The sequence below is a fragment of the Dasypus novemcinctus genome, chromosome 10 (assembly GCF_030445035.2).
Source record: "Dasypus novemcinctus isolate mDasNov1 chromosome 10, mDasNov1.1.hap2, whole genome shotgun sequence".
Lineage (NCBI taxonomy): Eukaryota > Metazoa > Chordata > Mammalia > Cingulata > Dasypodidae > Dasypus > Dasypus novemcinctus.
Genome location: NC_080682.1, coordinates 84,756,547 through 84,770,907, shown reverse-complemented (window position 1 = coordinate 84,770,907; position 14,361 = coordinate 84,756,547). Strand labels below are relative to the sequence as shown.

At 35.4% G+C, this 14,361-nt stretch overlaps 1 protein-coding gene across 5 annotated transcripts in view; it reads right to left on the bottom strand.

The window, feature by feature from the left end:
- Positions 1-14,361, bottom strand: part of SBF2 (SET binding factor 2) — a 685,940-nt gene that overhangs the window by 48,724 nt on the left and 622,855 nt on the right. For 3 of the 5 annotated variants that reach the window (XM_058305757.2, XM_058305759.2, XM_058305760.2), the window contains 5 exons: positions 12,382-12,578; positions 10,150-10,290; positions 9,205-9,300; positions 3,944-4,128; positions 620-796 (listed from right to left, as the gene is read on the bottom strand). In XM_058305757.2, the coding sequence (XP_058161740.1) occupies positions 620-796; positions 3,944-4,128; positions 9,205-9,300; positions 10,150-10,290; positions 12,382-12,578 (796 nt within the window). The remainder of the gene's footprint in view (positions 1-619; positions 797-3,943; positions 4,129-9,204; positions 9,301-10,149; positions 10,291-12,381; positions 12,579-14,361) is intronic. The other 2 variants (XM_058305758.1, XM_058305761.1) reach the window with 1 other exon arrangement.

Genomic DNA, 14,361 nt, shown 5'->3' with positions numbered 1-14,361 from the left:
TCCTTCTGTGCTTTGGAAGAAATGTGGGTGTCTATGTGCTGGCATACCTATTTTCCCTTAGTTTCTCAAAAAAAGTTCAATTAAAAGCATCCTAAGCTTGACTTAGCTGAAGGAAGGATATGTGTTTTTTTCTGGAACCTTCAGTAGGATGCTGGGCTTCCAAGGTGCCTTTGGTGGCTGGTTGCGGTGAACATAAAATCTAAAGATATGGAATAGGTAGGGGCAAAAGGAAGGTGAAAAAGTAGGAGGGAAATGTTCCTGGAGTCATGCAGAATTCATTCTCCTCTGGATCTTCACTGTGCTGACAAACAGAGCAGGAACTCTATAAAAATATGCTGATGAACTCTGTTGTATATAAAAAAGTTTACATCTGAAGATAATTCTCTCCTCTTTAAAATCCTACTGATATCAAGCCATCAATTATACAGAGATAAGAACCCGAAGTTCAAGAATTCTACCTCCTCATCTCCTATATCATATCCTGGAACTGAAAGGCCCTTACAGAGGGAGTTGGTGGGGTAGTGCAGAAGCAGCATATTTTTTTCTCAGGTATAGGTTCTGCTTATTCTCTTGGGTCACCTTTTCTTTGGGTTTTGAGACAAGCTACTCCAGACATTACCTGTGGGAACCACTCAGAGTCTCCCAATGCTTTCAGGAAGGTCACTTCGGAGTCAGTAGGGATGGTGCTTGGGATACAAGCCCTCATTAGCTTTTTAAAGCTGGCTTTCACTTGTCGGATATCATGAAATTCAACAGGAACAAACTCACAATTTAAAGCAAATTCTAATTTGAAGTTCTGTGGATAAAAATGTAGAGAGTTAGGCAGATGAAGTGCTGTAGGTAAAAGAACAATTCTTCCAACAGGGCAATGCTTACAGATATAGTTGAGGTCAAGTAGCTGCAGAGGCTGTAATGGATCAGGAAAGCCAAACTTGCGCTGCTTGAAAAAACTATTCAATAAGGTCCTGTCGTTTGCCTGGAATGGCAAAACTACTCCTTTCTGGAGGTATATTACTTCGCTTAAAAAATGTTGTCATTTTGAGAACTTGAAGAGACTACTGGTACGCTACAACTTGATGAAGTTTATAATACCTTATGTAAGTCAATTATAGGGCTGTGGACCTGGAAGTTTAAACAGGAACCAATGACACATAGACAGCTTGGTTACGCAAAAGACAACGTAAACTAAGTCTCCCCAACACGCCCACTGCAATTGAAACACAATATACTGTTGGGGTTCCAGAATTCTACAAATTAAAGTTTGTAGATACATAAATCTTTGTTTCTTATTACGCAAGTAAAACATATTTGCTGTAAAAATGAAAAAAAAAGTAGAGATAAGCATTGATAAGGAAGTAAAAACACTACCTTATTGTCCCAAAACTACTAACATTGTAGTTACTTTTCTAAAGTTAATACTACAGAAATGTTTAGAGTAAAAAGTGAAAGGTTTTGTTGACTTCTAGCTTTGGGACAATAATTTTTAACTTAAGATGACACATGTATCAAGTTGTATATTATTTGAGTAATTTTATCAATTATATCTTTGATCCATATGGAATGTTATTGTGTAAGATATCAGCTGCTGCATTTGTAATTAAAGAATGCTATACCAATAGCTCGTTGGTATATTTCATTTTATTTTGATAATCTGGTTGTTTAGTTCAGAAGAGGATTTAAACTTCTCTGCTTCTTATGTCAAAATTGTATGAATTTTCTCATATTCCACTTTCTTTACATTTTCCCCCAAATTATTCTATGGGGCCATCTGCTTTTCTAAAGGTAAAAATCTTGTCAAAGACCTATTTATAGGGTAAATTTAATATTGCATATTGGTTATTTTAGAATTTTTAAAAAGCCTATTAAAATTAAAAAAAAAAAAGGGAACTTCCCAAGGTTTTTTTTTCCCCAATAGCATTTCCATTTATGTATCAAGAAACAAAATGTTTAAATTCTTTGTCTTAGTAATTCCACTTTTAGGATTCTATCATAAAGAAATAATCTTAAATATAGAAACGAACTAGTAAATCACATCTCAATTAAAAAAACTACATCCTTAAAAAAGTACATTTTTACAGATAAAAAATCAAGAAACATCCAACAATATGGAATATTATACAGTAATTATAAAAATTATGAATATTATATAAGATGATTTATTGCTTGAGAAAAATAAGTTAGCAGCATATATGATATTCTTTTCATTCGTTTTTAAAAATTGTAATAGATGAAAGATATTTTACTTTTCTGGAAAACTAGATTCTTTTCTAATTCCCATCTATACATGAGATAAGTATGCCTGTCTTATAAACTAGGAGTTATCAACCGTAGTGTTGAGACACACTGGTAGGTCATAAGGAATTTGCTACTACTAATAAAGAACCAAAGTACATGAGTTTAAAAAGGTAAATATGGTCCAATTCAAGATTATTTTTAGAATAAGTCACTCTCATCTGCATTCCTATATGTTTGCTTTGTTGCTATAGACCCATACTCCAGAAACAATTAAGAAAAAACAAAACTTGAATGGAATATACACAAATGCAAATAGGTATTGTGCAAGGAGGTGGAATGACAATTTTTAAATATAGTAATTTATTGATGAAAGAAAAAGAAAGAAAGAAAGAAAGAGCAAGGGAAGGGAGGGAGGGAGGGAGTGAGGGAAGGGAGGGAAAGAGGGAGGGAGCGAGGAAGGGAGGAAGGTAGGAAGGAAGGGAGGGAGGAAGGAAGGAAGGAAGGGAGGGAGGGAGGGAGGGAGTGAGGGAGGGAGTGAGGGAAGAAGGAAGGAACTTCAAGTGGTCAATCTTGCTTTCTTATATATGGAACATCACACAGCTAATTGGAGGATTGATATGACAAAGGAGAGCATTCAGGAGACAAACCTCGGGGAGTGATGCAGGTGGTGAATAAGTGGTGAGTGAAAGTGTGGAAAGTCTGTGCTCTAGAAATTACCTTGATGTCAAGGAGGCTGTGAGGGCAATCATGGGTTATTGCTGAAAAATGTCAGAACTATTTTCTGGATGTAAAATTATCTGCCATATCAGAAGACACATATGCAGATTTAAAAACTAAGCATTACCCAGTGGTTTCATGCCCTCTACCCTACAGTTTGGTGACTAAGAGACTGCAGCAGTCGAGAGAATGGAGAAGAGCTGGAAAGCCTGGGTCAGGCACTGGCGTTTTATAGATCAAGCATGTGGGCTGCTGCTGAGGAGACAGAGGACCAGAGCATCCTGTTCATGAACTTTTCTCCTTGGTTCGGCCCAGAGTCTGTCTGGATTGTCTAAGTGCTGAGGATAGCACTGGAATAAAATTTGAGGGGATTTTTGAATTAACAAACATTTCCATTTCCTACACAAAACCTGTTAGTAGTAATGTAATTTATTTTGTAATCTGTGAATTGCAAAAACAAAATCTGAGGAAAAATCACTGCTTTTGGACGTAGTCTACCTTTAATTTAATAGAATAAAGTTGATTAGCATCCAATATTTTGAAGTTTCTCACTCTCGGGAATTAGAGTATGTGTCTCTGTATACACAGTCTTGCAAAGTTTAAAAAAATGTTATTTAGTACACAACCTTGGCCTTCTCATGTCTCAATATGAGAATGATTCTTTTTTGAGGTACCAGGGCTGGGGACTGAACCTGGGACCTTGTATGTAGGAAGCTGGTGCTCAACCACTGAGTCACAATGCCTCCCCTGAGTTGGTTTGTTTTATTTGTCTGCTTGTTGTTTTTGTTTTTAGGAGGCACCATGGACCGAACCCAGGACCTCCTATGTGGGAACCAGGTACTCAAACACTTGAGCCATATCTGCTCCCGGAGATTCTTAATTCCAGAATCCACACTACAAAAATATTTCTAGGAATGCTGGTTTGTGAGATGAGGCTTATACATTGCTTTAGTGCATCCACAATGTTTCTAGTGAGAAAAATAAATCTTACCCTTAGTTGTGATTTTTCACCAAATATGTAAAGAGCTGCTTGGCGTTTCAAGAGTTGGTTTTGTAGGTAGGTGTTATTACTAAAGGAGGCCGAGTGATCCTTGCCTGCCAGGCGGGCGCCAACATCAATGAAGGATGTTGGAGAGCTGATCAAGCGAGTGCTAGAGCGAAGACTTGCCCATACACCTTCACAAAAGCCAAAAGAGTTGAGTGAGATAATCTGATGTAGGAATGACACTGAATAAGGAAAAAGATGAAAGCTCTGCAGATACAGTTTTAGAGGTAATGGCCTAAGTTACTGAATCTAAGTAATGATGGATCATATAGAGCATTTTTTTCATTTACTTTTGCAATATGTAAGCATTATTTGATATAGCATTTAAAAAATCACACAATCTTAGGTTTGGAGCGAACTAAGAAGTAACCCAAGTCAATCCTACTTTTATATTTGATACAAATTCAGTATTTATAGATAAACACTGAAATTATAAATGGAAAGAGTACACTGACACTAGAAACAAAAAATGTGGGCACAAGGCAATAATGAAGCCTAAGGAAAAGAAAGGTGAGTAACCCAATTTCTCAGGGATTTATGAAAGAAGGAACATTCTTTTGCTTTATTCAGTCAATTCAACAAGAAATCTAGATTAAGAAATAAAGCAAAGCAGAAGTTTATTAAACCTACTAAAATCCGAGGGTCGATTTAGAATTGATTTTTGTATATCATGTCAAAATGATATAATTCTATATAATAAAATTATATTATAGTCCTTTTTTCCCCAAGCTTCCATGAAAAGTAGTGGGAAATTATAAATTTAGTAATGTACATTTCATTGACTCCTAGGTGATTTTATTTAAAATGTACAATCTGTAGCAGGTGTCTTCTAAAAGAAAGACCAATCTAAATCTGTAGAAAAATCACATGCTAATTAGTATAATTAGAAAAATCAAAGATTTCTAAATGCAAGTGAGACTACTGACTATTAAATATTCAAAAACAAAGGAAAATACCAATTCTCAAATATTACTAGCATTGTAGCACCTTTAAAGCAAGAGTGTCTTATAAATGCCTGTATATTCTGGTGTTCATTCCACGATGTGGTGACAGAGGTAAGGACACTGTACCTATTTCCCTAAAATGAATTTTCTTCTCTAGATTGGAAATGTTCTTTAATCTTTGTTAAGGATTAAAAAACTTTATGTTAATCAAATATTAAATCAATGTTTCCAGGTGACTATAAATCACCATGACAATGTCATGTCTGCTTCTCTTTTTATCAGCCTTTATGGGCTCAGAAGACCAGTTTTCAAGATTACGTTTTCTGGGTGATTTCTGTATAACATGGTGAATCTTTCAAAAACGAACTGTTTTTTAAGTATTGTGGCAAATATCAATTTTTAAAGATTTTGTGAATGGAATCACAGAAGAAATTCAGAGTATGGATGAAAATAAAAGATGTAATTTGACAAACAAATGTGGAAAAAGTCACTTGTAACATATATGCTTTCATGTGAAGATGACACTAAAAAGTGACACATCAGGACATTAATACAGTACCTTGATTATTCACTCTTTCCTTAGCTGAAGTTTTGGGATTTGACTGAGTAAAACATTTATCTCTGTACCCAAGCGCTGGTATGTAAGATTAAAGACAGAAGGAGGAATGGAATGTATATAGCAGCAAACATCAGAGCAGATTGAGTAAGAAAAGAAATAGATTAATTTTTAATTAAATTAACATAGGGGAAATGTACATATAATAAAAATAGAAGATTTAATTAACAAATAAAAAATTGCACAGTCACATTAAAAAATGAGTTAAGTGCCTGTTAAGTGAAATTTCAGCACCTTTTTATAAATATTGTAAGCACAATGACATGGACAGCACAGCACAAGACGCCACTAAAAAAATTATACCAAATGGAATAAGCTTTTGAAGATCTTCACTCAGTAAGAAACAAATTTTATACTATAAAATTAAGGAATTTGGTGGGTTGTAAACATTAGGACTACATTGGCCCGAGTATGTGTGGAGGCTGATTGGCAAATGCTATGTGTTATTCAAAACATTTATTCTTTGAGCAGGGCCATCACACCAGTAAACAACGAAAGCTCTCGCAACCATTTGGAATAACTAAGGGCATGTTTTTGCAATAGCGCATTAAGCATTGCCACACTATCTTCCTTCTTCTCTTTTCATTTAAAAATTACATTTATTTACCATTAGTACATAGATAGTTATGAGCAGCAAAACTTCATGATTCTGTGACAATACCCAATACCACTAACACTACAGCTTGTAATGATCAAAGTAATGACTTCTCCTGAAATCCCTACTTTCTCTAAAATGATAGGCAGTATTAGAGATAATGCTTTTGTAATTTGAGTAATACTGTTTTGTTTTTTGTTTTGTGTTTTTCAGACAGAAAGTGCTTCTTGACTATGACAAAACCTAACTGCTAACAACAAAAATGGATAGCAGTACGTTGCAGTCACATCATTTCCTGAGCAAAGGAATTGCTCAATTCAACTAAGGGAAATGATTCTGTATTTATTCTGGATTGCAGACTTTAACAGAAGTATTATTAAGCTATACATTGCAAAACTGCATAATATATAATATGATTTGATAAAAGAAAAATCATTAGAAGTGATTTTTCATTCCTGCTTCACTCCTTTGGAAGCAGGATATGAAGGGCATTGATACCTTTAAGCCATTAGTGCCCCCAATAAAAGTCTGAAAGTTAAGGGCTGCAGAGGTGCTGGCTGAGGGCATACAGAAAATGCTGCAGCAAGACAGAACAAACACCTGGGATGGCACGGCAGAGGTCCAAGACCTCCTGTGTGCTGGCCAACTATTCTCCTTTTTGCTGAGGTCTTTTGTTTTTCCCCTGGAATCCATTAAGATGTTTGTGGTGAACATTAGTGGTTCCTGATTCTGAGACACTGTTCCCTGAACACAACTTACTTTCTTCTGTTGGTCCCTTGTCTAGAATGATCTCTCCCATTTTTTCACCTGACAAACTCCTACTCTTCCCTTGAGCTACAGGTATAATGTTAACTCCTCTCAAAGGCAATTCCAACAGTGTTGTAAGGAGCTCTATTTGAACTCTTATCACACCGCGCTGTAATTATTTGTGTGTTCTTTTACTCTACTAGATTGCATGCTCTCAAGGGCAGGGACCTGATCATGTTTATTTTTATATCCAGCCAGTTACTTAGTCAAAAGCCTTAAATATAGGTACTGAACATAGTTGTTGATTATTTTCTTTCTTAAAATCAATATATTAAGATTTGATATAAAGGTTAAATACAAAACATTAAGCATCTACCCAGAGACTCATTAATGAAAAACTGCCAAGTGTCTATCAGCAGAAAATCAGCAATAAGAAAACTGTATACATTGTAATCTTATCTGGAAATCATGTTAATCAAAGGCATTACACTACTGCATCGGTGGTGGTGGTGAAGTATACTGAGATTTCCTGGTGACTCTTAAGTTTCAAGTACTTGTCCTGAGCAATTTTTTACACTAGGCAAAGGACCTAGTGTAGTGTTTTCAAACACAGGATTTATCTTAGTAGATGGTGAGATCACTTTAGTAGTCAAACCAGAATTTTAAAAAAAATGAAACAATAGAATTGAAAGCATTATGCTCATTGAATGTGATATGAATGCTGTTTCCTGAAACTTTTTAGTATATATACATTTTGCATTGTAGCTTAGCACTACCTGAACTGTGAAATAAAATGAACGTGTGTGTATACATAAGCAGCGGGGTTGTTCCCTTCACGTTGTACAGATCCAGTAAAGGAGAAAAGAAAAAGAGATGTAGAGATTAGAGTAGGAGAATTCATTGATCTTTTTTTTTCAGGGAGGCTTCTCTATTATATATATCCTGCAGGCCTTTGCTCTTACCTCTAGTTTGTTTGACTTTTTTTTTAAAAACAGTGATCAAATCTATGGATGAAAAGAGACTTAGAAAAATATCGAATACACTGGTAGATAAAATCAGGATCCAAAGGTCTAAAACAATAGTGCATACACAAAAAGATGAAATTTTATAGGTATAGTACATTTTACAGTACAGTACATAGTATATTATTAACAACCCTCAGTCCAAAAACCAGCCCTCAAGGTCAGGATATTGTTAAAAACAGCAGCACAGATGTAGGGATTTTTATAATATTTATCTCAATATGGGTCAACCTAATGATGGGGCCTAACGATGTCCCCATATCTAATGTATTCCTAGGCTGCATGAATGCAGGTTCAATTCCATGAAGAGTTCATAGAATGACAAGGATGGTGAGTGGATTACGATGATTTGATTTGGTGATGTTTAAGTTAATGACAGAAGAGAGAAAACATGACAAAAGTTTTCAGGTCTGAAGGATGTAATATTAGACCTATTTTGTAACTTCAGAGGGTCAAGCTAGGGCCAAAATGTAAAAGTTACAAGATGGTGGATCAGTATGAAAAGAACTTTCTAATAAAGAGTGCTGATTAAAAATGCAAGAGGCTACTTTTGGGAAGAAGTGAGTTTCCCATTGCTGCTGATGCTCAGGTAAAACCAAGATCATTTACTTGGTACATTTTCAAAGGGATTCAGAATTGTATGGGAGTGAGAGGAAGAGTCTAAGATTCTTTGACTTCATTGTGAAGTAGAAGGATATTATAATCAAGATAACCACCCTGGACTTTCCTCTGAGACATCAAAGAATCTCACATAAACTCCCAGAGAACAAAGTGGATCATTCTTTGGAATGTGAAAAAGCTGACACTCAGCCTTTCTTCTCTAATTCCTCATGACAGTAGCTACAATCCAGAAGGAAAAAGAGAAACAGGGCTATCATTCTAGCTTATTCTCCAAACTAGCATTTCAGAGGTCAGGAATAAAAATAACAAGAATAGGAGATACAGCTCTTGGATCTGGCATCACTTCTCCTTAGCTCTTGAAACTTTGTGATCAGTCTTTCTGCTCTACAAACCTGGAGCATCAGGGAGTCTTCCCAAGGCTGACCCATCAGATAAGTTTCCCTCTTCTCCTGGTGCTTCAAAAACTCATTAATATCTAAGATGTCAGCAATTATTATTATACCTATTGTCATCATACCAGTAATATATTTGGTGATTCATTTGAAAAAGTAAATTAACAAATTTGAACCATAATTTGTTGATTTAAGGTATGTACTATCTAGAAAAATGTTTCTGCTTTTAAGCTTATACCAGTGCTAAGTTATAAAATCAATCTTACTAACCTCCTCGAGCAAAGCTATTGGATGGGTTTACATCCAAATGTCCTGGCACTACCTGTTTAAGCACAGTGGACATTCTTGAAGTCCTCCTTTCAGTCCCTAAAGTCAGTCGAAAAGAAGAACAAAAACCATGTCGTTTGGGTTAACATTACTCAAATGACAAAAAATTTATCTTCATGTCTAGCATGTCTAATTGCTGCCAAACACTGTACTTTTTAAGTACCTAAGGCTTTATTAGAGATAACAAGGCAATGTTATTACTTCATCCGAGATAACACACATTTGCAAGATTACAGAGAGTTAGGTTTGGCAAAAGCAATCAGAGAATGATATATGAAGCAAGGCATGCATGGTGTTACTTTACAAGAAAAGCCACTCTCTGCTCATGTTGCGCTAATTCAAATAGCTGATTAAGCCAAGGAGACCAACTTCTCAAGTCACATGCTCCTGTGTCTAACACATTAGGGTTACCTCTACATGAACCCTTTGGGGTTCCATCACATGATAACTGAAACAGAATATTAGTACAAGTCTTAATGGCTTCATCCAAATCTAATAAAAACAAAATTTACTGATAATTACAAAATGCTGTTTAGAAATTTGGGGAATTTAAACTTAAGCATGACAACTTTAATAAATATACATTTAGTAAACATATATTCAATTTATAAAGTCTAAATAAAACAGATTATAGAGGGAAAAACAAATGATTTTATTTATTACTACTTTAAAAAGGAAATAATTGAATCTCAAAATTTTGTTACTGTTTCCTAGACATTAGTAATGGTATCTTGGTTGCTAAGTAAAAGAAGCTAAAGTTATAGCCCTATGGGGTAAAACTTTAAGGGGTCATTTTGCAAGAATAGTGCAAATGACTGAAGAGACTAACCCTAGAAACAGATCTGAGCTTTTATAGCTGTCCAAAAGAAAAGTATTAACAAATCTTACCAGGAGACAGAGCAAGTGCTGGCCTGACAGTAAGGGTGTTGTTACCACTGAGTTTCTGATGGACAGAAACTGCATTCAGTAATGCTTGCAAGTATTTTTCCTGTTCAATGCTACTGGAGGACTCTAAAGAGGATGTAGGAGCTGTTAAAGGAAAAGATATAGAATAAAACAAACTGAATCCATGTGAATAAAACAAATACATATGTTTTTTTGCTTATTCTTTGTCCATATAGTCTTTAAGTTGTCCACACCCAAATATAGAAAAGCCCCCATCTATTAAATGGCTAATCCTCCTATAATGCTAGTTTCACCACACCTACTTCTTAAATGCCTCATCCTCTTCCCAGAAGGAACACAAGAAAACTAACACAGGGCTATCCTTCCAAGCTTAGGTGTAGTTTCTCAATATCTAATCACCTTAAAATGAGCAATCCCCTAGATCTTCTCCCCTAACCATCTGGCTCATGGCATTCTTTGGGAGTAGAGGAAGAAGGGGGTTTCCTTGGTATTCTGAAATAAACAGAGGTGAGCATTCCCCAATACCCAGTAGCTTTATTCTAATAATGCTGCTCATTCCTAACAGGGGACATGAGCTTGTTAGGGGTTTGTTGAGAGGGTAGAGGAAGATGGAGAATCCTTTGGTGCTTCTAAACTACTGCCAGATTTTTTGGTGCTTCTAAAAGAAGAGCAAAAAAGTATGCACAAATGGAAACAACTATGAGAGCAATTCTGGCCTTGAAGGGTATAGGAGTCTGGTTTGTGGAGCAAAACTATTTATCAATGGAATTGGCCCAGGCTTTTTTTAAGGGGCATCAGAGATGGATTCACTAGAAGGACAAAAGATATTAGTGAATTTTCTTCAATCCTGAACAAGAAATAAATAACTAGCATTATTATATTTTATCAAATCTAAGATGACATCAATTTTAAAAGGCTCTGTTTTTGATTGTCTTAAGGAAAAAAAATCTGTCAGTTGAACTATGACACAATTCTTTCCTATCTTATTAATTATAAGATGCACAGTGATTTCAAGTATACTAAAATTTGAAAGAATGTGTGGGCTCAAATATATGAAATATGATAAATATGTATTTGATTTAAAAAACCAGAAACCAGTGGAAAAGTTTCAAAATTTTCCAACTAAATGTTCATTGATATGCTCATCAATGCCCCTGAAATCATTAACTTGCTTTATGTAACTTTCACATGCTTGTGCTCTATTATACCTACAATGGAGCTTGGGAAGATCCTCAAGGAGGAAACAGTTAAAAGTCAATTGCTTTCAGTTATACTTGTGGTTAGATTCCAAGGCCAGGGAAATAACAGAGTTGTGTGTGTGCTACCCTCAGTCAGCTGACTGATCAAAGATACACTGGCCACTTTTCAGGAGGAAAATGGATGAAAATAAAGAAGAGATATAAAAAAACAAATGGCTCTATCTGCTGAACCAAAAAACTTAACTTTTTTCCAAAAGGAAAAGAATGCAAACATCCCTAAATTCAATCTGATTTAGTGATCAATTTTTTAATTCTATTGAACGTCTACTATGAGCTAAGTTATGAAAAAAAGTAGCAAAATTCAGCTCCTGACTTCAAGTCCTCAGACATACTGCTACCAAAAATATCCTCAGCAAAAAATAAAATATAAAATAAAAATAAATAAAAAAGAAACTATCCTTAGCAAAAGGAGGGATAGTAGTACTTAATGTGTTTCTTAAATTGGCCACTCCCTAAATCCCTAAAAATCTCTTTGCTTGAGCGCTTCTAAATCAGCAATTTTGTTTCCTAGTTTGTTGCCTTGCTTGTTTGTGTCTTGCAGGAATGAGACAGGACATCTCTTATCACATCAGGCAGAATCTCAATTTACTTCTGAAGCTATTAAGTATATTTGGATACTTACCAAAAGGAAGGGAAAGGATTGGTATAATTTAATTTCCACCTGTGGATACTCTGGTTTGCAGGAATGAAAAGAGCCAAAGACTTTATGATGTTCATTTTGATTAATATCCAAATATAGACCAGATTATTTAAAAAGAAGTCAAATTCAAGGTAGAGCCCCACATGGCCAAAGTATAGTTCTTATTTAAGCTATGTATGCAGTACAGTGGAAAAGCCTGTATGTGAGAGAGGCTTAAAGAAATGGCACAACTGGCATTCCCAGATTTTATTTTCTTCATGCTTAGGAATACTCTGAAGTGAAAGGATCTCACTCATGCCATAGAAAAATGCTTACCTGCCTGAGGGGAGTTCTGAGATTTGAAAAGACCAACGACTCCCTTTCCATGGAATCCTCCAGATCGGAGGAGTAGGGTACTGCTTCTTGAGTTCTTCCAACATACAACAGGCAAGCGATTATGTCGATAGCAGCGGGCAACTCTTGGTAAACTACTGTCTTGTACAGCTTGAGGTATGACTAGAAGACCAGGATAGCTTCAGGGACATGGAAAAATTTAGAAGTGGGAGTTAGGGGGGAGAAATGTAGGATGGGAAAAGGAAAGAGAGGGGAGGAGAGGAAGAGAGAGAATATAAGATTATGAATATCATAATATCATAGTAATATTTGAAGTCTCAGAAACAAATTGGCTGAGCGATAAGACATATTTCAAATTTGGAAATTAGATTTCAACTCCTTATCAATTCTTTTCAAGGGTTGAGAAGAAAAAAGAAGGCCTATATGGTGAGACTAACAAACTCTTCTACTAATCTCTTCTTTTGCAATGTACTCCTTTCAGTGATACTATAGACTTTTGCTGAATAAGCTAAGCTTAGAAAATAAAAACGTTATATAGAATTATTAAAGGCCTCTGTTGAACTGAATAGTTTTGCTTACTTTATACTTTACTTTCCCTTTACTTGAAATAAAGATTGTAAGATTAATGGATTAAGATCAACTTTATGAGAATGACAAGTCAAATTGTCAATAGTTCATTAGACAGCTGAAATGACCACAGAGAATAGACTATTATTAGTCTGCCTGAGATGGTAAAAGGATTAAAGATCAAAACTAAATGATTTTTGCTATGAGAATAGGTTTAAATGTCAAAATGAGTTTAAATATTTTATTAATGCTATATATTGATGTGGCAGTTTGAGATTATTGATGAATTCCAAAAAGAAATACTGATTATGTTTGTAAACTGGTATGCTCCCTTGGGTAAGTGATACCTTTAGATTATATCGAAATCAGAGGTTTCAGTTTTACTTGATTAAATTACGATTAGGGCTTTGATTGGGCCATGGCAGTAGGAAACAAGAAGGCCCAAGAGTTAGTTGCAGTTTTTGAGCTGGAGCCCCAGAAAGTACATACACAGAGAAGCAGATACAGCAGAGGCCCCGGGAAGAGAGTGAGCCTGATATTCTACAGTTGATCTTGTGGAGAGAACAGAGCAGCTGAGCCCACAGAGGAATGAGCCCTGGGGGAGAGATGAGAAGAATCTTGGACCACAGAGCCTTAAGAGGAAGAGGGAGGCTGAACCCTTGCAGTCTTCAGCAGCCATTTTGCTCCAACATGTAGCAAAAGACTTTACACTTTATGGTTTGGTGACTGTAAGCTCATACCCTAAATAAATAACCTTTATTAAAGCCAACAGATTTCTGGTATTTTGCCTCAGCAGCCCTTATGGCTGACTAATACAGTTGATATTTATTTTAAAAACAGATTAGCTCATAAATTATAGGAAATGATATTGGGAAAATAAAAAGCAGACAAGAGCACCTTGCTTTATAGATTAGTAACTGCAAGAAGATAGGCACATTACAAAGTATAATATTTTCCTTTAATTTATTTAGAAATGTAACACTAAAGAGATTTCATATTTATAACCTCCCAACCTCTAATCCCTTATCTTGATATAAGCCAGCACTCATAAGAGGGAGAAGAAATCCAGTTTATGGTCATAAAAATTATAACCTTAAACTCCTTTAGTGATTGCCAAATTAACTTTCCATACTTAACCAATGATACGTTGGAAGCATTCTGAAGCCCTGGTCTGTTTACCTATCCTTGCACCAATCTCATATTGTCTTAATTACTGTAGTTTCATTAGAAAGTATTGATATCTGACAGTATCATTCACAAGATGGTCTTGACTATGCAATGCTTAGAATCATCTTATCAATTTTTATAGAAATTTACTGGGATTTTGCTTGGGACTGCATTGAATTTATATATCAATTTGGGGGAAAACCATAGTTTTAGAATATTGAGTATTCT